Source organism: Chelon labrosus (genome assembly GCF_963514085.1).
Source record: "Chelon labrosus genome assembly, chromosome: 4".
Lineage (NCBI taxonomy): Eukaryota > Metazoa > Chordata > Actinopteri > Mugiliformes > Mugilidae > Chelon > Chelon labrosus.
Window position 1 is genome coordinate 110,922 of NC_140340.1, and position 24,665 is coordinate 135,586.

General features: G+C 45.9%; 2 protein-coding genes across 2 annotated transcripts; both read right to left on the reverse strand.

Moving 5' to 3' along the window:
* Positions 1-447: 447 nt before the first annotated feature.
* Positions 448-13,499, reverse strand: ralgapb (Ral GTPase activating protein non-catalytic subunit beta; the record flags this gene model as incomplete). The annotated part of the gene is given in 33 exon segments (XM_084542563.1): positions 448-620; positions 697-836; positions 919-973; positions 1,093-1,180; positions 1,278-1,351; positions 1,636-1,639; positions 1,641-1,756; positions 1,855-1,978; positions 2,111-2,269; positions 2,354-2,527; positions 3,558-3,707; positions 4,633-4,730; positions 4,916-5,073; positions 5,213-5,361; positions 5,523-5,705; positions 6,355-6,474; positions 6,628-6,717; positions 7,061-7,119; positions 7,204-7,333; positions 7,419-7,533; positions 7,726-7,893; positions 9,125-9,254; positions 9,363-9,531; positions 9,612-9,763; positions 10,582-10,629; positions 10,811-10,855; positions 11,141-11,188; positions 11,627-11,712; positions 11,785-11,916; positions 12,041-12,215; positions 12,284-12,450; positions 12,619-12,821; positions 13,250-13,499. Coding segments are annotated over 33 exon segments (4,083 nt in total). The 5' UTR covers positions 13,451-13,499.
* Positions 13,500-14,248: 749 nt separating this feature from the next.
* ctsa (cathepsin A) lies at positions 14,249-24,000 on the reverse strand. The gene is made up of 14 exons (XM_084542331.1): positions 23,902-24,000; positions 23,162-23,322; positions 22,971-23,082; positions 22,847-22,897; positions 20,794-20,880; positions 20,565-20,720; positions 15,898-16,074; positions 15,711-15,802; positions 15,556-15,634; positions 15,332-15,480; positions 15,174-15,249; positions 14,951-15,040; positions 14,708-14,809; positions 14,249-14,625 (listed from the first exon to the last, which is right to left on the reverse strand). The coding sequence occupies exons 2-14, from the start codon at positions 23,320-23,322 to the stop codon at positions 14,542-14,544; spliced, it is 1,416 nt and encodes a 471-aa protein (XP_084398457.1). The 5' UTR covers positions 23,902-24,000; the 3' UTR covers positions 14,249-14,541.
* Positions 24,001-24,665: the final 665 nt, after the last annotated feature.

Here is a 24,665-nt window from a genome sequence, read left to right on the forward strand (position 1 = left end):
CGGAGGTTGGGTTTTTTTTCACCGACTTCCCACAAATAACGGAAGCAGAATGACGTCACCAACGGGTTATCGATCAGAGCTGATCAGCTGATCAGAAACCATCGATCATCCGGACGATCTAGCCGTGGTAACCATGGTAACCAGTGGAGAGGCAGCAACACAAGACTGTGTGTGTGTGTGTGTGTGTGTGTGTGTGTGTGTGTGTGTGTGTGTGTGATGGGGGGCGGGGTTGGTTGATTGGTAAAGATAAATAAAATAAACAAGATAAATACAGTTAATTAATATAAATAATGATAAATAATGATAAATACAATTAATACGGATAAAGAAACACGAGTCCAGTCAGATCTCAGACACTGTGTTTATTAAAGCTGGGGGGGGGGGGGGGGCGGCAGATTCTGATTGGCTGATGGAAGGCTACTATGACCAGGTTGGCATGGTAACAGGTCAAAGGTCACGGAACAAGGAGGAATAGAAGGCGGGTTCAGAGCAGCGGCAGCGGTAACGAAGGATGATGTCACTGATCAGCTGTTTCCTTCTGATGTGAGGAGGAGGGACAGAGTCACTGTCCAACCATCGCCGCTGGCAACAGTTGATCAGCGTCTCTCTGACCAGGAACCCTGAGGACAGAGACAAAGAGACATGAAGACGCTAATAAACATGAAGACAGACTGATAGAGTGAGAGACAGACATACCCAGAGTCCTCCTGCTGACTACGCTCCCATTGACCAGTGGAACCACCAAACCAAACCTGCTGCTGGACGTCCCATGGAAACAGACCCGGTAGAGTCCAGTTCTCAGAGGATGGACGAAGACCAGTTGGACATTTGAGGCACTGCTAGAAAGATTGATGGAAAAAGACCAGTTGGACATTTGAGGACAGAAAGACTGAAGGATAAAGACAAGTTGGACATTACCTCGTGTCTCTTTGTGTCCTCGTCTGAGACAGAAGATCAGACAGAGGAAATGTCTCTGAAAGACAAACATTATTTGATCAGTGATCAGCTGTTAGTTGTATTTATTAATTAATTAATTACATATTAATCAGTCTGTACTATTAGTGTTCATTAATTATTTGTTGTGTGATTTACCAATGTCCTCGAAGCGTTCGACCCAGACGATCAGCTGTTTTGATTCAGGGCCAAAATTTAAAGACTTCATGTCTTCAGCTGGACAACTCTGAACAGACAGGTGAGAGACAGACAGGTGAGACAGACAGGTGAGACAGACAGGTGAGAGACAGACAGGTGAGAAGAATTTATTCTGAAGATCGTACATTAGACCTGTGGGCGGAGTCAGTGATGCGTTCAGGGTTGGCCATGTTGGACGGCGTCTCCATTGTCATTTCTTCTGAACTCTTCAAACCTTTGTTTCCAACAAATACAGAATTAAACCAATGAGCCACAACATTATAACCACTCTGGGTCCTGTAGGACAGATGGCGTCTCTGTGGACCCAACCGGTTCTGACTGTAAACTAATGTCCTCATTGGTTTCAGAGGTTTGTAGTGTCCCTCTTGTTGTCTCTGTATCTGTCCAGCTCTTCTTTGTCATCATACAGTCTAGATGATCAGTGAGGTCATGTGTCTCAAATGTTATTGGTTATTGACTGTGACATCATCGTTACATCATCACTGACCATGTGACGATGACGGTACAATGAAGGTGATCTCTGTCAGAGCATCAGCAAACATCAGGATGAATCTCTGTCCATCAAACACGTCTCCTCCACTGTCACCCAGCACAGCAAGGAATTCTGGGAGACAAACAACAAATCAACTTCAGGGAGAAATAGGTGACCTCACATAACCTCTGACCTCTATCGGTCTGTTGTTGACGAGTCAGAGCACTGACCTGAGCTGACAGCCTTGACCCCGCCCACCTGCTGTTGCCCCACCTCCATTGGCCAACCGAGAGACGACAGGAAGTCCAGGAAGTGAGGATGGATGCTCGAGCGGGACTCCACATTACTCAGGATCTACAGAGAGACAGACAGGTGAGGCACAACAGATGACACAGTCAGTTGAGAGACAGACAGGTAAGACAGGTAAGACAAGTGAGACAGGTAAGACAGGAAAATGAGACAGGTGAGACAGGTAAGGCAGACCACCTCAGCAGCTGTCCCCTGTCCTGCTTTCACGTAAAAGACATAGGCAGTGATACAGTTTCTGGACGGCAGTCGGTCCAAACGTCTCAGATTCTCAAAGAAACCTGGAAGAGACGAGTCCAGAGACACAAGCTGAGGGGGGACACCGCTGACCCCTGAATCCTACAGAGACAAGAGACAAGAGACAAACTGATCAACAGATCAATGAAACCATCAGTAACCATCAAAGTGATCTGAATCCTGTACCTTCACTGTCTCAGGTGTCAGCAGACCCAGGTGGGACAGGAAGAGTCTCGCAGTCTGGAAGATAGAGACAGGAGGCAGGGGCCTGCAGGTTGTCATGACGATGGATCGACCTTTCACCTGTAGCTGAGCCTCGATCTGTTGCTGCCTCCTAAAGGCTGCTAGCAGATGCTGCACCTGGCACAGGAAGAGGAGTTTACATCTGACGCTCACCTGGCTGATGATTGGTCCTATACCTGACCCACACCTGGCTGATGATTGGTCCTATACCTGACCCTCACCTGGCTGATGATTGGTCCTATACCTGACCCACACCTGGCTGATGATTGGTCCTATACCTGACCCTCACCTGGCTGATGATTGGTCCTATACCTGACCCTCACCAGGTTGATGATTGGTCCTATACCTGACCCACACCTGGCTGATGATTGGTCCTAGTGACACCTGACCCTCACCAGGTTGATGATTGGTCCTAATGACACCTGACCCTCACCTGGCTGATGATTGGTCCTAATGACACCTGACCCACACCTGGCTGATGACTGGTCCTATACCTGACCCTCACCAGGTTGATGATTGGTCCTAATGACACCTGACCCTCACCTGGCTGATGATTGGTCCTAATGACACCTGACCCACACCTGGCTGATGACTGGTCCTATACCTGACCCTCACCTGGCTGATGATTGGTCCTATACCTGACCCTCACCTGGCTGATGATTGGTCCTAATGAGACACCTGACCCACACCTGGCTGATGATTGGTCCTATACCTGACCCACACCTGGCTGATGATTGGTCCTATACCTGACCCTCACCAGGTTGATGATTGGTCCTATACCTGACCCTCACCTGGCTGATGATTGGTCCTAATGAGACACCTGACCCACACCTGGCTGATGATTGGTCCTAATGACACCTGACCCACACCTGGCTGATGATTGGTCCTAATGACACCTGACCCTCATCTGGCTGATGATTGGTCCTAATGAGACACCTGACCCACACCTGGCTGATGATTGGTCCACACCTAATGACAACTGACCCGTACTTGGCCCTCACCTTACCAGGCTTGAAAATAAAGACGACAAGTGAAAGGAAGTGGCACATCGTCCCAGGAGACATGTGCAGGTACAAAAATAAACAGATTTGAATGAGTCGCTGCATTCCTGGTTCCTGGTTCCTGGTTTTTGGTTCCTGGTTCCTACCTCCTCTGGAACATTGTCCTGCAGACATGGAATACTCTGATCTGCTTCAACTGAAGGAACAGTGTTTTCAGGACACAGATGATGTCTGACGCCACATCGTTTCCCAGAATCCCCTTGGGCAACACGATGCTGCACTGGGACCAGAGTTTGCTGCAATCGACAGACAAGGGAGAGAAGATTGATTTGAAGCTGTGAAGAAGTCAGTACGTTTACCAGCTTTTTCATGGCTGTTGTCTTCAGTGAGTATTTTATAGCTCAGAGTCCGAGGCTCATTGGTCAAACCTCTAAGGGACAAGAAGAAAGAAGCATCTGGGATGAAGAAACTCCAGACAGAAACCAGTGGTCTATAGTTGGAGACAGTTGTTCAGGGTTTCCAACATGTAGCACATATTAAATAGCTGTAAAATAAATGGTTATTCCAACTGTACAGCTACTGTAACTGATGAGAATAATACTAATAATAAACAACACAATAAAACAACAGAGATGAAAGATAAAACACAGTCGAGAGAAGACAGAATAATGATGACAAAGACAACTAAAAATAATAAAAAGAAAATCTGAATAAATATGAATTACATAATAAAGTGGTAGAATGGCTGGTGTTGTGAAGACAACAATTAACAGTACAAGTTCCTCTGGGTTAGTCGTAGCTCTGTTGATCATCTGTTCCTTTAACCCTCAGTAGTAATGACTTCATGTGCATCTTCACTGATAAAATTGTAGGCCTTAGAGAAATAATTCAAGGCATCTTTGCGAAAACTGTCAAATATGTAAGTTCAGTGATATTAGAAACTTCTGTGAGACCTAATCAGTATTTGGAATCCTACGTCTTTCTGAGCTCACTTCAATAATTACAGCATCTAAACCATCAACTTGTCTTCTAGATCCAATCCCAACTAAATTGCATAAACCTTCATCTCTATCCAGATGACACCCAGCTATATTTATCAATCGGCTGGTTAAACTCCTTAAAGACAGAAAGGTTCACAGAAATCGGAAGGAATCTAAAACATTTTTTGATAAACACATTGTTTCCTGCAGCTGTGAGAGCTTTTCTCACGGAGGCTGTCACCTGAGCTCGTTGTTCTCGAGGCTGCAGGTGAAGCTGTAGAGTCCAGGTGTGACATCCTGAGAGTCCTCTGATCATCAGTGTGAGCGATGGACTCTCTACTGCAAAGATCAGGACATTAAACACCATCATTAGTTCAGAGTGTACCACAGATCAAAGGATCATTAGAGGATCAGTGTGTTTCTGTCTGACTCTATTCTCTTTAATCTACCTCAGGATTCATGTATTTGTATTGACCTCGTCTTATTCTGGTCCCGGGTCAGTGGTCCAGTGGGTCAAGACTTACCCTGTTCAGGTCTTGGTCCTTGTTCCAGTATTGCCAGGATCACAGAGCTTTCTATTACAAAATACTTGAACTTCTTTAGACTGCTGTCACTCCAACTAGAGCAGCCAATCAGAACATCCTCATTCAGAGATGGGAAGGTCCTGGGACCCTGCATAATGCTGAGACATGCACAAAGACCAGAATCAAAGCCAGATCTGAACCAGATTGAGATGCAGTCTGAACACGCCAGCTTCAGATCAGATGTGAGTCAAGTTTAGAACAACTTGTTTGATTTAAGGAGGTGTCCGTTTCACCCACCAGCTCAGCGTAGCCTCTGCAGCTTCCTTCACCCTCAGAGAGGCAGGATTCAGCTCTTTGTCCTCTTTATACCTCACCTCTGTTTCCTGCCTTGACTTACTGCCCGAAATCCCCAATTCCACAATCTCCAGCACCTCCAACAAACACTCCTGAAAATAAACAATACATAGTACACACAGACCAGACAACACTAACAGAGTCAGGTCAACAATAAAGTTGTCAGGTCAACAATATAATGTTGGTCAGTTACCTGTTGGTCAGTTACTTGCTTGTCAGTTACCTGTTGGTCAGTTACCTACTGGTTGGTTACCTGGTGGTCGAGCAGGGCTGGGTGCTGAGTCAGCCACACATTCAAACAGTAAAAGGCAGCAACAATAATGGAGTGCAGATCTCTGGAGTGAAGAGGAGGAGGACGACTGCACTGAAACATGATGTAGGTACAGACCGAACTGACCACGCTCCTCCTCTCTGAGTCCTCCACCGACACCTCCACCTGCAGGTGGACAGTGCAAGGTTAGAGCTCAGACTGGGCTGAAGTAGATGACCTCTATCTGGTTCTGTCTGAGGTTTCCTTATTATGACGAAGCTTTTCTTCCCCACTGATGGAAACTGTTCTCTCTAGACCTCAGTGTGTGAACTGTCCTGAAATGACTGAAATGATGATTTTGATGCATTTGATGCAAGAAACTGATTTTTATTTTTTATTTTTTTTGGAGGAAACATCTACATTAGACTGGAAAAACCTTCTCTGAACACAGGAGGTGGACTGAGATTTAATCTGCCATCTATTTACAATACAGTCTTAACTTCTGTCTCCAAGAAGTGGAGCCTCTGACGGACAAGGGCCGTTAGAGCACCATTCATAGGGAAGAGGACAGGGACAAACAGCCCCCTCCCTCCAACAACAGGGAAGTATCCAACCGTTAATGGAAAGTAGCTGCACCAGTTTCTGGTTGTTTACACAAAGAAGCAAGTTTCAGTAGAAGTTCCTATTTAAACCTCAAACTTCCCACCAGTCCCTAGAACTGAAGAAGCTACTCAGACGAGTGGTGAAACGTCCATTTGCCTTTTTTTTTTTAAATGCTCTTTCTTGGATAAACTGATCTGAGTCCAGTTTGACAGGTGTGTGTGTTTGTGTCCACCTTGGCTAGTCCTCCCAGAACTTCCAGTGCAGACAGACAAATTGCCGAGTCGTTCCTCCACTGAGACGTCAGACCCTGAGTCAGCAAACGCTCAACCTGAACCCACAGAACCGCCACTGACTCTATGTGGACAGCTGGTTACCATGGTAACCACACACACACACACACAGACACACACACAGACGCTGTTCGGTTTCCATGACAATGACAGATCAATATCATAATATCAATAAATTCAGTTTAAGAGTTGATTAAAAACAATTCATTATTACAGCTGCTGAATCTTTTGGTCCATCTGTTTGCACTGATTCCTCTGGTTCCTCTGGCACCACTCGTACCGCCGGTGGTTCTGGTCCCACCATGCTGGAAAATAAAGTAGTGAATGTGCGATGTCCTGTTGGCACCACATGGAGGTAGAAGAATTCAATCATTTTCTTCAATTATTTAAACTGAATATATTTGACTGAAGTTATAAACTATGCTAAAATAATCTAAGTTTTAAGATGCAGGACAAAAACAGTAACTGTTAAACTAATAGAAGTTATGGTCGTTATGTTGTAGAGTTAAAGTTGTCTCACAACAAATGGATTTATTTGTGTAACTAAAAAATCGTCAGGACTCGTTCTCCGTTAGCATCAGAGGAACTGAATAAAGATGTGAACAGACGAGTGAAGGACAGAAGACGAGTGAAGGACAGAAGACTCACCTGGGTTTGTCTTGAAGCCTCCAACAGAGCTGAGTCTTGAACCAGATTCAACATGGCCGCTACACAAACACCAGATCAGAAATCATTCACCTGAAGCATTTATCAGTCAGACTGTTGGGTCTGTCATGAAAGACCAAACTGACCTAGGATGAGTTGTGTGTTGGACGAGTCCGTCTCCGTCTGCAGAGCTCCAATCAGAATGTGGGTGAGGCGGGGCATCAGCGACTGGAAGTTACCAGCTGTGACATCACTTAAGTTCCCGTCCAATGACACCTGATGACAGACAGGTGAATGTTACTGTGGTGCATGTCCGATCTGTACAGGTGTGAAGGTGTTAAACCAGGGGCTTGGAGGTTACCTGTGAGTGGATGGATCCAAATTGTAGAGGGAGGGGCAACAGGGACAGTAGGATGAGTATGGAGGCCCGCCTTAAATCCACTGGATTCACAAAACCCTTAAACCTCAGCAGCTCTCTGGGGAGACACAAACTAACTGAATAACAATCTGATCTCACCTGGTGCTATCCAGTTGGTTTAAACAGACATCACAACAACCAGGTGGACTTCACCTTCACCAATGTTACCTCAATAATATTATCAACCTCAGTCACTCATCCAGGAACCTGAGATCCTGAAGTAGTATCTGTATTAATGTGTTAGACGTACCTGTCCAGCAGCACGGTCTCCAGAGCAGAGACGAAAGGAGGGAGCAGCAGATTGACTCCTTGTAGGTCACAGCAGAACAGAGAGGAGGAGGTCAACAGAATGGAGGCTAGAACTGGAGGACATGTCTCCTCCGACACCTGGACGCTCTGCAGGAGGACTAGGTAGAACCTGATAGGGGAGAACACAGAGGATTGATTCATTTCACTTCAATTTTATTCATATAATGTCAATAACAATACAAATTGTTATCTCCCTTTTAACAGGAAGAACCCTTGAGCAGAACCAAAACCAGGACCCAAACCAGAACCAGCTCAATTGGAGGGACCAATCTGCTTGAGGCCAGGTAGAGACAGAAAAAGAGAGAGAGGACATAAACATCCATCTGACTAAAGCGTACATCTGATGGTGATATTAATACAACACATAGCTGATGATGTTACATGACAGTTTGATAATGAACATAAATAAAGTTGTTCTATCACAGGTGAGTTAGCTGCTGTAATGGTTGAATGTAAGAGGAATCATAGGCAGGTTGGAGAATGATGCATTCAGGTCGGAGTGGAGATCTGCAGGAGACCATGAAGACTGGAATCCACAGTAATCCAGCCTGGAAGACACTAATGCATCAACTAGTGGTTCAGCATCACTGTGAGACAGGATGTTCCTGATGTTGACCTAGCTGATGCAGGTGAAAGAAGACGGTCCTGGTCCCTTTATGGGACAATTAAAGGACATGTCCTGGTGTCTCTCAGTAGAACTGGAAGCCAAGGTGATGGCATCCAGAGAAACTAAGTGACTAGATAATGAATCTCTGAGATGTTTAGGACCAAACACAATGACTTCTGTTTAGCCTGAGTTTAAGAGGAGGACATTCCAGGTCGTCCTTTCTGTCTTTAAGGAGTTTAATCAGCTGATAGATGAATATAGCTGGGTGTCATCTGCTTAGAGATGAAGGTTGATGCAATTGGTCCAAGCACAGAACCCTGAGGAACTCCGTAACTAACTTTAGTGTAAGTAGAAGAATCATTGCTGGAATCTGTCTGACAGGTAGGATTCAAACCTTTAATCAAATATTGTGACAGATCTAACAGGACGAGGACAGAGACAAGTCCACTGTCTGAAGCCATGAGGAGATCATTAGAGACTTCAACCAGAGCTGTTTCTGTTCTGTGATGAACTCTAAAACCTGAAACTCTTCAAACAGACCATTTACACAACTGATTAGCAACAACTTTATATAGAATTTTAGAAACAAAGGGAAAGTTGGAGATTGGTCTATAGTTAAAACATCTGGGTCTAGAGGAGGTCAGTGGAAATCTGAAAAGACTGAGGCACATATGAGATCTAGAGGACAAGTTGATGGTTTGATGGATCAACAAGTAAACAGACAGACAGGTACCTGGACAGGTAGACGGACAGTATGTCCTCTGCAGTCTTCTTAGAGGTGAAGATCCTGCAGAGCATCCCACAGGCCTCAGCTCGTCCTGCTGCCCGTGACTCTGACATTACAGAGACATCATTCTGTCCAACTACAAAGACAGGTGTTACAGGTATTCATATGTCTGTAGTATAAGTTACAGTAGTATTATAATAGTATTATTAGTGTGTAGTACATAAAGCACCGCAACCACACAGACCAGAGTCTCTGATCAGAGCAGCATCAAACAACCAGCAGCCGAACAGGTGTAGGAGAGAATCCACATTACACCTGAGAGGGGAGGGGGAGGGTCTGGAGGACACGTAGAGAGAGAGGGGGGAAGGAGGACGTTGGGGGGAAGATTCCCAGTAATGGGGGGACCAGGACATCTGAGAGGACAGAAGGAGACAAGTCAGAAGATAGTTCATACCAAGTAATGAACCTGGACAGGTAACCACAGGTAACATACCGTAGACACCTTGCTGGTTGCCTTGGAAACATTTGCAGCTTTTGGCTGTTTGTTGTGTGGCGAGGTGGGGGAGGTGGAGGAGAGGGCACTGGAAAAATTTAGGAAGTTGACTGGGGTTGGAGGGGCGCTGCCAGAACGAGGTCGGGAGATACCTGAGGAAACAGAACTCATTAGTACTAAGACTAAAAGCATCATTGAGACTGACTGTCACTGGTTTATGGTGAGGACTGTCACTGGTTTAGGGTGAGGACTGGTTTATGGTGAGGACTGTCACTGGTTTAGGGTGAGGACTGTCACTGGTTTAGGGTGAGGACTGTCACTGGTTTAGGGTGAGGACTGTCACTAGTTTATGGTGAGGACTGACTGTCACTGGTTTAGGGTGAGGACTGGTTTATGGTGAGGACTGTCACTGGTTTAGGGTGAGGACTGTCACTGGTTTAGGGTGAGGACTGGTTTATGGTGAGGACTGTCACTGGTTTAGGGTGAGGACTGTCACTGGTTTATGGTGAGGACTGTCACTGGTTTAGGGTGAGGACTGTCACTGGTTTATGGTGAGGACTGTCACTGGTTTAGGGTGAGGACTGTCACTGGTTTATGGTGAGGACTGTCACTGGTTTAGGGTGAGGACTGGTTTATGGTGAGGACTGTCACTGGTTTAGGGTGAGGACTGGTTTATGGTGAGGACTGTCACTGGTTTAGGGTGAGGACTGTCACTGGTTTAGGGTGAGGACGGTCACTGTCACTGGTTTAGGGTGAGGACAAAGAAACACAGGTTCTCCACTAGATCTGTAATTTAGAGGAAACTCAGAGTTTATATGTTCTCTGTCTCTACAGGACGACCCAGAGGATTCAGGTTTTGTGAGCTTAGCAGAACACATCGTGGGTGGGCCGAGTCCCAAAGAGACAAAGTACTGTTCAGCCAAGCTCCTGTTAGTTTCAAGTGTGTCACTGCCTGAGGGGCGGGGCTTACCGTAGGATGGGGGACGGTCCCTAAATGGACTTCTGGTCACAGCAACCCCTAGGAGGACACCACATGTTAAAAGATGTCCAAACTGAAAATCCACCGTCACAGTCAGACTTTTATTTTGATCGTTATCAATAAAATGTCTTTGTGCTGCAGGTCCAACAGAGAGGTTCTGGACAGAGTCCTGGTTCTGTTTGATTAGTGCATTGACTGGACCAGATCTATTTGTGTTTACCAAGAGAAGGCAGCCGGTCTCTGAAATGCATCCTTGTTGTCTGAGCTTGAAGAAACACAGAAACAACAATGATAAATACAACTAAAGGTCTCAGCACAAAACAAGAGTAACAACAACTAGAAAATGTCGAATCAGCTGCTTTCCATCATGTAACAAAGAAAATATAGATAAATTATATCTGAACACTTGTGCCTTGATTAGAAATTACAACCTTCACTTAGAGAACTTGATTAGAATAAATAATGTGTATATACCAGTGTGTATTGTGTGTGTATGGTGTGTATATACCAGTGTGTATTGTGCGTGTGTGTGTATGGTGTGTGTGTATACCAGTGTTTGGTAGCTGCTGCTCTCTTGACTGGTTGCTCACACTCACACCTGTAGAAACACAGATGACATTGAACATAACTTCTTCTCTGGTCTGATCACTCAGTAGAAGGTGTGTTGTTTGTTTACATCATAATAAATATAGTCTCTAATGTATTGTTGATGTTTTGGCCTCATTCCTGTGCATCGATACCATTATGACAAGGAATCCATGGATCCGTCAAGGAAATCATTTGCCTTCCTGGGGGGATGACATTTAACATCCCTCCAACCCCGCTAGTTATTTCTGTATATTTGTTTATTTATGTTTATTTATGTTTATTTATGTAAATCTTTTTAGCCACTAGCCGTATCTCCCCATTAACACTGTTGTTTGTGGTACACTTTACTTTAAGCCCGAAGTCTTTAATATATTATGAAGAATATTCCTGAATAATATACAGAAGTAAAACCTAATTATTATTATATTATTATTATTCATCAACGTACCAAGGAAGGCGTCAACCAGTGTGCTGATGCTTTTCATGGCTCTGAAGAAGATGTCTGGCAGTGGACCTGCGACGTCCACCGGGTTACTGATCAGAGAGGAGACACATAAGGACCGGGGGTTCATGTGACCACGTCTCTGGGATTTAAACTCTTCTCACCTGAACAGATGCAAGAATTTGAACCAAGTTTGCGGGATTCGCTCATCATCCATGTCTGCAGGAATCTGAACAGCATCCTCATCCGGGACTTTAAAGGGAGGGAAGGACGGGCCAAAGATCAGCAACAACAACCTGGACATGCAACAACGACAAGACAAGATGACAGGACAACAGGACAACACAACAGCAACGTTAACCCCTCCCTGTGACTATTGTGTCGCCGTCATGGGACAAGAAGTGTATGTGTGTCATGAACCTGGAGGTTAAAGCTGCGACGGCTCGGCTCCACTGCTGCACCACCGCCGGCTGGTGTCTCCATCGACTCAACATCTGTCTGCACGTCTGCCACAAGGAGCGAGACGGAAAACACCGAGAGCAAGACAGCAGCCACACCTCCAGAAGGACCTCCATGGAAAGGTCTGCCACACCACCTACACCCAGAGACACAGATGGCTGAGAGTCAGGTGAACACACCGGGGGGGTGGAGTCACTGTCTTACCTGCAGCGCTAGCTGGAGCCAGAATGACGTGGTTGATGCGGAGCAGGAAGTGAAGCAGAGTCTCCCAGGTGTCTCTGCTCATCAAGGAGCTCTCTCTGGCCAATGACTGAACGGCATACAACACCTGCTGACAGAGAGACAGGTAGACCGGACTCACCTGGTCAGACCTGAGGGGAGGAGGGGTTAATGAGGTCCGAAACTACTGTGACCCACAGATACCTAGATCCAAGTCTATGTTCAGGTCTAGGATCATGCCTTGTTTCAGGTCTAGGATCAGATCTAGGTTCAGATCTAGGTTCAAGACAAGGATCAGATGTCCAGATGAGAGGGTCTACCTGGACAGGAAGATGCTGTACAGGTGTCTGAGAATCTTCTGGGCATACAGGTTGGGGTCTCGGTTAATTGGTCGAGGGATCGAGTCTTTTGGGGACACCAGGGCCATCAGCCAATCAGTGTAGACATCCACACAGAGTTTGACTGTTTCCCTGTCCAATGGGAGGGTGAGACCATAACACAAGACCTCCATCGTCCACTTCACCTGCACAGAGACGAACAGATGTCAGGGTCTGACCCACAGAGACCTGATGGTGATCCAGGAAGTGAGGTGCACTGCTGAAGTGTTTCGTGATGAGCTGGCTATGTTTGGACATCGTTTGTGGATGAGTTTGGTTTCATTTCATTCCTCACTGCACTGAACGGCACACACAACATGACTCTGTGTGATAAGTGTAATACTGGACCAGTATAAACCAATCACTGGGATCATGATGCTATTTCTGTTTTTTTAAGTCCAATCACAGCATTAAAAATAATCAGTGATGCGTACTCCCGCCCACTGACATGGAGGGGGCGGGGTTTATGACCTATACTGCCACCAGGGGGGCGGTAGAGGAGCTGACATTTGTTCATAGAGGTCATTAATACACACACACACTAACACACACCGACACACACACTAACACACACTTGTCTGTCTGTGCTCAGAAGGCTGCGGGTGTCTGGGTTTCCCAGGCTGGTTCCCAGGGGCGTCACCACGGCAACAACAACATCTCTGCCCACAGAAGGCGGGAAACAACTGAGCACACTCACATGACCACGCCCACTGGACAGTGATTGGTCCATGACAGAGCTCACCTGGAACCTGAGACAGAGGTTAATGGTGAACATGGACGTCTCGTAGAACAGGTCACTCTTTAATCAAGGGTTTCCCAGAATGCATCTGTTTGTGTGAGCGTCTGTGCTGACACAGATCAGAGACCAACAGGAGTTAGAGTTAACGTTAAATCACACCAACATTCATGAGGAACCCTCTCTGAGAACGTCTCTGAGACAAACTCTGGACGTCAACCCTAACCCCCAACGCTCACAGAATAAACAAACTAATATAATCAGGGTTAGGTCTGATTGAGATGCTGGTGGATGAACGTCCAGACTGTCCTCACTGACTCCTCATTTAAATGTGATGTTTCTGTCCTGAACAAGTGACAAGACTTGAACTCTACATTTATGATAAAACAATATAACAATAACAATGAGATGAAGAGTTGCCCCCTGCTGGACGTTAGTTTGACATTGACTTCACAGGTTCATCTGAAGAATTAAGAGTAGAGTCTAGTTCACAATAACTTAAACTGGACTAAAATGTAAAACCACAAATTTCTAGTTTCCTTTAAGTCCCAGAATAAGTGAAGTGTCGTACCTGCACAGGTGAGTTCACTCTCCCAGGGCTAACACTGAAATCAGACTGCTCCCAAAGTCAAGACTAAGTCACCTCCTCCTGCTGCCTTCAAGGTCGGCTGGGAAACGTCAGCCTCCTCTGTCACAACCAGTTTAACTGAACGCCCCTTACTCCCTGAGCTGTGACTGTCAGGTGACGGTTCAGTTTACAGTCAATAAACTTCATAAACTTTAGTTGCTTTGATAAACGGTTGCAGATCAACACTGGCAGGAAAGAAAACACTTGAGTCACTGAGTAAAATTCATCTTTATTTGGTTGTTTCCCTTTAAATCAAAACGGTTTCAAATTCAGCATGAAAATAAATCAACAGACAGACTGGCAGCATGCTAATCTCCATGACAACCAGGAGGAGCCACGTGACCGAGACGGGCAGTGTGATTGGCTGAGGTCGAGACGAGTCATTTCCAAACAACACAGAGAGGCGATTGGCCGGCAGTAAAAAAACAATAATACAGCAGCGTGGAGAGTCCTGCAGGGGTCGGAGGTCAGTGCAGTGGTGTCAGGGTTAGGGTAAGGGGGGTCAGTAGGGCTGCTTCTTGAGGAACCTCGTGAACATGGCGAAGGCAGCTACTGGCTTGTCCGATGGAACCATGTGACCTGAACCCTGGAGGAGGAATGAGGTCAAAGGTCAGAGAGCAGAGACAAAGTGAGAATGAGCAAAGAATCCAGGTGATACAGGTAAGTACCTTGATGGTGAGGAAGGCGATGTTGTCAAATTCTTTGACGAAGCCTCCGACCTGTCGACCATCTACATCGTCATAGAGCCATGGACGCCTCTGGACCTCCACCTGAGAATCAAATCTACGGGTTAAACACCTGGCAGCCATGACGGGGACGGGGGAGGACGGGGGAGGACGGGGGGAGGACAGGGGGAGGACAGGGGGACGTTGATCCGAACGCAGCTCCGGACAAATTAACAGTTTAGTTACCTGCTGCTGCAGAGACTCGACGAACCACTCGTCCCCCAAGAAGTTACAAGCCATGTCCACGTCGCCGTTGTAGACCAGGACCCGGTACTTCTGCAGAGAACCAGAGAACTCCTGGATCAGCAGGGTTCAGTCTGACACCATGAGCGTTTCAACTTTTACAGAGGGTAGGGTTTAGATCTGGTTAAACAACACCATGACACGTTTAAACATCTGGGTCACTAACCAGAGCAGAGAGCAGCGCCAGATACTGTTTCTTCACGTCCATGAAGAGTCTGTTGTAGTTCATGTTGACCTCAGCGCTGCAACACCACAAGAACATCAGAACCTCATTGTACAATCACAGCAGAGTCAGAACCAGAACAGGAAGCAGGACCATGATACCTGCAGATGGCCCAGTCCAGAGCCTTGGGGCTGATGTGCAGAGCGCGTTTCACGTAAGGGTTGTTCAGGTAGAGGGAGGAGGGAGTGGAGTTGGTGCAGGGGGGATCCAGACGAACCCTCAGGTCCTCAGATGCTAAACTTAAAAACTTCTACAAACCAAAGAGAAACCAGATGAACATCCGTCATCAGGAGAGTGAACTCCGACGTCAGGAGGTCGGACTCACCTTGTTCCAGAGCCGAGTCTGTGGGTGGTTGATGAACGAATTCCCCAGATCTCTGATGACGAGCTGCCCCCCCTCAACACTGACAACCAATACATGATCAATAACAGGCTGGAACCCAGACGTCATCTGCAAAGGTCAAAGGTTAAAGGTCTCACCTGACTCTCTGGTGGACTCCACCTGCACAAGGCGCGTACAGGTTGTAAATGTTCAGTCCTGAACTGTATACGATGGTCTGAACATCTGACAGCTGTAAAGGAAGCACAGCTCACATGAGACAACCAGGTGTCACCCGTCACGGGACAGACAGGACAGACAGGACAGAACCAGAATCAACCGACTCACGCCGTCAGTGCAGTTCGGGTTCTTGTTGCTGTAGAAGTCACATTTGCCGCCAGAGCAGCAGAAGGTCTGCAGCTTAGTCCACAGCTGGTTGCCCAGGAGACCGTGGTAGTAGGCAAAGTACACCAGAGAGTTATCGTTCAGCTCGTAGCTCGACATCCCGTTACCCACGGCAACACCCTGCAGGTCAAACAAGGTGGGACATGGTGGGACATGGTGGGACATGGTGGGACAAGGTGGGACAAGGTGGGACAAGGTGGGAGATGGTGACCACGCCACTTCAATAATCCTGTCTGTACTTCTGTCCTCACTGTGCTGCTGGTACCATGACTAGACTCAGTACTGTAGTACAGTAGTATCACTGTAGTACTAGTGGTACCTGTAGTACTAAGGCTGTAGTTCTAGCAGTGGTGATACCTGTAGTACTAGTACGTGATACTAGTACTGTAGTACAGTAGTATCACTGTAGTACCAGTGGTACCTGTAGTACTAAGGCTGTAGTTCTAGCAGTGGTGATACCTGTAGTATTAGTACGTGATACTAGTACTGTAGTACAGTAGTATCACTGTAGTACTAGTGGTACCTGTAGTACTAAGGCTGTAGTTCTAGCAGTGGTGATACCTGTAGTATTAGTACGTGATACTAGTACTGTAGTACAGTAGTATCACTGTAGTACTAGTGGTACCTGCAGTACTAAGGCTGTAGTTCTAGCAGTGGTGATACCTGTAGTATTAGTATGTGATACTAGTACTGTAGTACAGTAGTATCACTGTAGTACCAGTGGTACCTGTAGTACTAAGGCTGTAGTTCTAGCAGTGGTGATACCTGTAGTATTAGTATGTGATACTAGTACTGTAGTACAGTAGTATCACTGTAGTACCAGTGGTACCTGTAGTACTAAGGCTGTAGTTCTAGCAGTGGTGATACCTGTAGTATTAGTACGTGATACTAGTACTGTAGTACAGTAGTATCACTGTAGTACTAGTGGTACCTGTAGTACTAAGGCTGTAGTTCTAGCAGTGGTGATACCTGTAGTATTAGTACGTGATACTAGTACTGTAGTACAGTAGTATCACTGTAGTACTAGTGGTACCTGTAGTACTAAGGCTGTAGTTCTAGCAGTGGTGATACCTGTAGTATTAGTACGTGATACTAGTACTGTAGTACAGTAGTATCACTGTAGTACCAGTGGTACCTGTAGTACTAAGGCTGTAGTTCTAGCAGTGGTGATACCTGTAGTACTAGTACGTGATACTAGTACTGTAGTACAGTAGTATCACTGTAGTACCAGTGGTACCTGTAGTACTAGCAGTGGTGATACCTGTAGTATTAGTACGTGATACTAGTACTGTAGTACAGTAGTATCACTGTAGTACTAGTGGTACCTGTAGTACTAAGGCTGTAGTTCTAGCAGTGGTGATACCTGTAGTATTAGTACGTGATACTAGTACTGTAGTACAGTAGTATCACTGTAGTACTAGTGGTACCTGTAGTACTAAGGCTGTAGTTCTAGCAGTGGTGATACCTGTAGTATTAGTACGTGATACTAGTACTGTAGTACAGTAGTATCACTGTAGTACTAGTGGTACCTGCAGTATTAGTACGTGATACTAGTACTGTAGTACAGTAGTATCACTGTAGTACCAGTGGTACCTGTAGTACTAAGGCTGTAGTTCTAGCAGTGGTGATACCTGTAGTATTAGTACGTGATACTAGTACTGTAGTACAGTAGTATCACTGTAGTACTAGTGGTACCTGTAGTACTAAGGCTGTAGTTCTAGCAGTGGTGATACCTGTAGTACTAGTACGTGATACTAGTACTGTAGTACAGTAGTATCACTGTAGTACTAGTGGTACCTGTAGTACCAAGGCTGTAGTACTAGCAGTGGTGATACCTGTAGTACTAGTACGTGATACTAGTACTGTAGTACTAGTATCACGTACTAGTACTACAGTACTAGTACGTGATACTAGTACTGTAGTACAGTAGTATCACTGTAGTACTAGTGGTACCTGTAGTTCTAGCAGTGGTGATACCTGTAGTATTAGTACGTGATACTAGTACTGTAGTACAGTAGTATCACTGTAGTACTAGTGGTACCTGTAGTTCTAGCAGTGGTGATACCTGTAGTATTAGTACGTGATACTAGTACTGTAGTACAGTAGTATCACTGTAGTACTAGTGGTACCTGTAGTACTAAGGCTGTAGTACTAGCAGTGGTGATACCTGTAGTATTAGTACGTGATACTAGTACTGTAGTACAGTAGTATCACTGTAGTACCAGTGGTACCTGCAGTACTAAGGCTGTAGTTCTAGCAGTGGTGATACCTGTAGTATTAGTATGTGATACTAGTACTGTAGTACAGTAGTATCACTGTAGTACCAGTGGTACCTGTAGTATTAAGGCTGTAGTTCTAGCAGTGGTGATACCTGTAGTATTAGTACGTGATACTAGTACTGTAGTACAGTAGTATCACTGTAGTACCAGTGGTACCTGCAGTACTAAGGCTGTAGTTCTAGCAGTGGTGATACCTGTAGTATTAGTACGTGATACTAGTACTGTAGTACAGTAGTATCACTGTAGTACTAGTGGTACCTGTAGTACTAAGGCTGTAGTTCTAGCAGTGGTGATACCTGTAGTACTAGTACGTGATACTAGTACTGTAGTACAGTAGTATCACTGTAGTACCAGTGGTACCTGTAGTACTAAGGCTGTAGTTCTAGCAGTGGTGATACCTGTAGTATTAGTACGTGATACTAGTACTGTAGTACAGTAGTATCACTGTAGTACTAGTGGTACCTGTAGTACTAAGGCTGTAGTTCTAGCAGTGGTGATACCTGTAGTATTAGTACGTGATACTAGTACTGTAGTACAGTAGTATCACTGTAGTACCAGTGGTACCTGCAGTACTAAGGCTGTAGTTCTAGCAGTGGTGATACCTGTAGTATTAGTATGTGATACTAGTACTGTAGTACAGTAGTATCACTGTAGTACTAGTGGTACCTGTAGTACTAAGGCTGTAGTTCTAGCAGTGGTGATACCTGTAGTATTAGTACGTGATACTAGTACTGTAGTACAGTAGTATCACTGTAGTACCAGTGGTACCTGTAGTACTAAGGCTGTAGTTCTAGCAGTGGTGATACCTGTAGTATTAGTATGTGATACTAGTACTGTAGTACAGTAGTATCACTGTAGTACCAGTGGTACCTGTAGTACTAAGGCTGTAGTTCTAGCAGTGGTGATACCTGTAGTATTAGTATGTGATACTAGTACTGTAGTACAGTAGTATCACTGTAGTACCAGTGGTACCTGTAGTACTAAGGCTGTAGTTCTAGCAGTGGTGATACCTGTAGTACTAGTACGTGATACTAGTACTGTAGTACAGTAGTATCACTGTAGTACTAGTGGTACCTGTAGTACTAAGGCTGTAGTACTAGCAGTGGTGATACCTGTAGTACTAGTACGTGATACTAGTACTGTAGTACTAGTACGTGATACTAGTACTACAGTACAGTAGTATCACTGTAGTACTAGTGGTACCTGTAGTACTAAGGCTGTAGTTCTAGCAGTGGTGATACCTGTAGTACTAGTACGTGATACTAGTACTGTAGTACAGTAGTATCACTGTAGTACTAGTGGTACCTATAGTACTAAGGCTGTAGTGATACCTGTAGTATTAGTACGTGATACTAGTACTGTAGTACAGTAGTATCACTGTAGTACTAGTGGTACCTGTAGTACTAAGGCTGTAGTTCTAGCAGTGGTGATACCTGTAGTACTAGTACGTGATACTAGTACTGTAGTACAGTAGTATCACTGTAGTACCAGTGGTACCTGTAGTATTAGTACGTGATACTAGTACTGTAGTACAGTAGTATCACTGTAGTACTAGTGGTACCTGTAGTACTAAGGCTGTAGTTCTAGCAGTGGTGATACCTGTAGTATTAGTACGTGATACTAGTACTGTAGTACAGTAGTATCACTGTAGTACCAGTGGTACCTGCAGTACTAAGGCTGTAGTTCTAGCAGTGGTGATACCTGTAGTATTAGTACGTGATACTAGTACTGTAGTACAGTAGTATCACTGTAGTACTAGTGGTACCTGTAGTACTAAGGCCGTAGTTCTAGCAGTGGTGATACCTGTAGTATTAGTATGTGATACTAGTACTGTAGTACAGTAGTATCACTGTAGTACTAGTGGTACCTGTAGTACTAGCAGTGGTGATACCTGTAGTATTAGTATGTGATACTAGTACTGTAGTACAGTAGTATCACTGTAGTACTAGTGGTACCTGTAGTACTAAGGCTGTAGTACTAGCAGTGGTGATACCTGTAGTACTAGTATGTGATACTAGTACTGTAGTACTAGTATCACTGTAGTACCAGTGGTACCTGTAGTACTAGCAGTGGTGATACCTGTAGTATTAGTACGTGATACTAGTACTATAGTACAGTAGTATCACTGTAGTACTAGTGGTACCTGTAGTACTAAGGCCGTAGTTCTAGCAGTGGTGATACCTGTAGTATTAGTACGTGATACTAGTACTGTAGTACAGTAGTATCACTGTAGTACTAGTGGTACCTGTAGTACTAAGGCTGTAGTACTAGCAGTGGTGATACCTGTAGTACTAGTACGTGATACTAGTACTGTAGTACTAGCAGCAGTACCTGCAGGTTGAGGCTGGCGTCCTGCATCACCCTCTCCGCCAGTGTTGGGATGTAGATTCCTCCGTAACTCTCTCCGGTCAGGAACAGTTCGTTTTTGCTGTACTCTGGAAACAGTCTGAAGAACTCCTTCAGAGCCAGGTGGTTGTTCATCGCCACCTGCAGAGAAAAACACACCTGAACACACCTGAACACCTGAGAGCCAATCAGGAGATGAGATTCCAGCACAGACCTCGGAGTCATTGGTGGCGTATTTCTGACTGTCGGAGAACGAGAAGCCGACGCCTGCTGGAGACTCCAGGTACAACATGTTGGCAATCTGCAGTCAGACAGGAAACAGTCAGACAGGAAACAGTCAGACAATCAGTCAGACAGGAAACAGTCAGACAGGAAACAGTCAGACAGGAAACAGTCAGACAATCAGTCAGTCAGTCAGGAAACAGTCAGACAATCAGTCAGTCAGTCAGGAAACAGTCAGACAATCAGTCAGACAGTCAGTCAGACAGACAGGAAACAGTCAGACAGGAAACAGTCAGACAGGAAACAGGAAACAGTCAGACAGTCAGTCAACTGTCAGTCAGTCAACAGTCAGTCAACAGTCAGTCAGTCAGTCAGTCAACAGTCAGTCAGTCAACAGTCAGTCAGTCAGTCAACAGTCAGTCAGTCAGTCAGTCAGTCAACAGTCAGTCAGTCAGTCAGTCAGTCAACAGTCAGTCAACAGTCAGACAATCAGTCAGACAGGAAACAGTCAGACAGGAAACAGTCAGACAATCAGTCAGTCAGTCAGGAAACAGTCAGACAATCAGTCAGTCAGTCAGGAAACAGTCAGACAATCAGTCAGACAGACAGGAAACAGTCAGACAATCAGTCAGACAGTCAGTCAGACAGACAGGAAACAGTCAGACAGGAAACAGTCAGACAGGAAACAGTCAGACAGGAAACAGGAAACAGTCAGACAGTCAGTCAACAGTCAGTCAACAGTCAGTCAGTCAACAGTCAGTCAGTCAGTGAGTCAGTCAGTCAGTCAACAGTCAGTCAACAGTCAGTCAGTCAGTCAACAGTCAGTCAACAGTCAGTCAGTCAGTCAGTCAGTCAACAGTCAGTCAGTCAGTCAGTCAGTCAACAGTCAGTCAATCAGTCAACAGTCAGTCAACAGTCAGTCAACAGTCAGTCAACAGTCAGTCAGTCAACAGTCAGTCAACAGTCAGTCAGTCAACAGTCAGTCAACAGTCAGTCAACAGTCAGTCAGTCAACAGTCAGTCAGTCAACAGTCAGTCAACAGTCAGTCAACAGTCAGTCAACAGTCAGACAACAGTCAGTCAGTCAACAGTCAGTCAGTCAACAGTCAGTCAACAGTCAGACAACAGTCAGTCAACAGTCAGTCAGTCAACAGTCAGTCAGTCAACAGTCAGTGAACAGTCAGTCAACAGTCAGTCAGTCAACAGTCAGTCAACAATCAGTCAAACAATCAGTCAACAGTCAGTCAATCAGTCAGACAATCAGTCAGTCAACAGTCAGTCAGTCAACAGTCAGTCAATCAACAGTCAGTCAACAGTCAGTCAATCAGTCAGACAACAGTCAGACAACAGTCAGTCAGTCAACAATCAGTCAACAGTCAGTCAGTCAACAGTCAGTCAGTCAACAGTCAGTCAATCAACAGTCAGTCAACAGTCAGTCAACAGTCAGTCAGTCAATCAGTCAGACAACAGTCAGACAACAGTCAGTCAGTCAACAATCAGTCAACAGTCAGTCAGTCAACAGTCAGTCAGTCAGTCAACAATCAGTCAACAGTCAATCAGTCAGTCAACAGTCAGTTAGTCAACAGTCAGTCAGTCAACAGTCAGTCAACAGTCAGTCAACAGTCAGTCAGTCAGTCAGTCAGACAACAGTCAGACAACAGTCAGTCAGTCAACAGTCAGTCAGTCAACAATCAGTCAACAGTCAGTCAGTCAACAGTCAGTCAGTCAGTCAACAGTCAGTCAACAGTCAACAGTCAGTCAACAGTCAGTCAACAGTCAGTCAGTCAACAGTCAGTCAGTCAACAGTCAGACAATCAGTCAGACAATCAGTCAGTCAACAGTCAGTCAGTCAACAGTCAGTCAACAGTCAGTCAACAGTCAGTCAGTCAACAGTCAGTCAACAGTCAGTCAACAATCAGTCAACAGTCAGTCAGTCAACAGTCAGACAACAGTCAGTCAGTCAACAATCAGTCAACAGTCAGTCAGTCAACAGTCAGGCAGGCAGGCAGACCATATGACTGACACCTGGGTCACGTGACCTCATACCTTGTTCCAGGAGTAGGGGTTGTACTGCAGCGTTGCTCCATCGTCCTGGATCTGAAACAACAGGTGAGCAGATGAGGCCACAGGTAAAAGCAGGTCAGAGGGGGCGGAGTCAAAGGTTATTTACCAGGAAGGGTCCGTGTTCGGTCAGCAGTCCGTCCAGAGAGCTGCAGCCGGGGCCGCCGTTCAGCCACAACACCACCGGGTCAGATTTGGGGCTGTTCTGGGACTCTACAAACCTGGAGACACCAAGGTGTACAGGTCACTGACTGTACAGGTATGTCCGCCCCCCTCCCCTCAGGTGTCTCCGGTACTCACCAGTAGTGCAGGTGTTTCCCGTCGGCCACATTCAGGTATCCAGAGTATTGTTTGAAGCTCGGCTGTTTCTGCAGACCAGGCAGGTAAGTCACCTCGTCAGCAGACGGCGCTGCATCAGCAGCAAGCGCACACAACAGGAAGTAACACAACAACACCTGCATCTGAAGCCAGACACAAGGTAACATCACGTGATTTACAGCTACAGGTAAATACACACAGAGTTCAATGAACCAAACCAGGAAACTAACGATCAAATCGGTTTGTTTGGTTACTTTTAGTTTCAGGAAGTAACGAGTTTCATTCTGAGTCCAATCAGTTTCAAACCCGGAAACAGATGGCACACGTGACCTAATCCACTGAGATTATTAAAAAGTAGTTTGTGTTGGAGTCTGTGTCTGAGTGGACCGGACTCATCAGTAGAGGGTCCTGGTCCTGGTCCCGAGTCTACGTCTGTGGTCTTTATTCAGTTCATCAGTTTACGTTAAATTCTCATATTTCTGAACGGAGTTTGGCGGAAACACAACAATGAACCAAACCAGGTGTTAAAATCAGGAATAAAGTTACTTTGATTTGATTAAATTCAGACAGTTGAACACGAACTGAAGTTTACTTTAAACCCGGAAGTGGGTTGTCTCCAGATTAGCTCCGGCTAACGGCTAACGGCTAACACGCCACCAACGGCTTCAGCGGAGAAAAGCGGTTAAACGCGGGCGGAGTTCTGACCGGTTAGTCAGACTCACCTCGTCCGAGTCCTGAGTCCTGAGTCCGAGTCCACCTGGTCCGAGTCCACCTGGTCTGAGACTCCGCAGTAAACTGGACAAGCTGCGACGGTAGAGTTCCCGCAGGTCATATGACTGAAGTCACGTGACGGAGGCAGGTCACGTGACGGACCGTGCCTCACATTTCCGGTTTTGTGTCGTCACGTGGAAACGATCTGATCCAGAAAGACTTGTTGCTGTGACAACGGATCTAATGGATCCAGATCGATCGTTTTGATCAGTGGTGCGTTCACTGACTCCTCTGTATGTCGTTCATATTCATACTCATGTAAAAGTGTTTCTGATCACCGCTCATGAGTCATGGATGGGCAGGAGGACTAGGGAGTCAACAAAACCAGAACCAGGGACACAGGTCCAGACCTGGTCCAGACCTGGTCCAGACCTTTACCTGGGTCTGGTCTGAAGTGAAGAGAACCCAGTTCATCATGAACAACATCCTTCCACCTCCACATGACAACATAATCTGAAGCTCACCAGTGACAGGCTGCTACTTGTTCTACATTCATTCATTCATGTTACAGTTTGTCCTGTGACGGGTCCAGGGGGTCCAGGGTCCAGGGGGTGCTGGGGGTCCAGGGGGTACTGGGTCCAGGGGGTGCTGGGTCCAGGGTCCAGGGGGCACAGGGTCCAGGTGGTGCTGGGTCCAGGGGGTGCTGGGGGTCCAGGTGGTGCTGGGTCCAAGGGGTCCAGGGGGTGCTGGGTCCAAGGGGTCCAGGGGGTGCTGG

What these genes read in the sequence shown, in the direction of transcription:
- ctsa (XM_084542331.1), bottom strand. Translation starts at nt 23,322, where the DNA reads ATGCAGGTGTTGTTGTGTTACTTCCTGTTGTGTGCGCTTGCTGCTGAT. An exon ending in ACGCCACCAATGACTCCGAG is followed by an intron (nt 20,721 to 20,793) that starts GTCTGTGCTGGA and finishes TTTTCTCTGCAG; the next exon opens with GTGGCGATGAACAACCACCT. An exon ending in TCGCCTTCCTCACCATCAAG is followed by an intron (nt 14,626 to 14,707) that starts GTACTTACCTGT and finishes TTCCTCCTCCAG; the next exon opens with GGTTCAGGTCACATGGTTCC.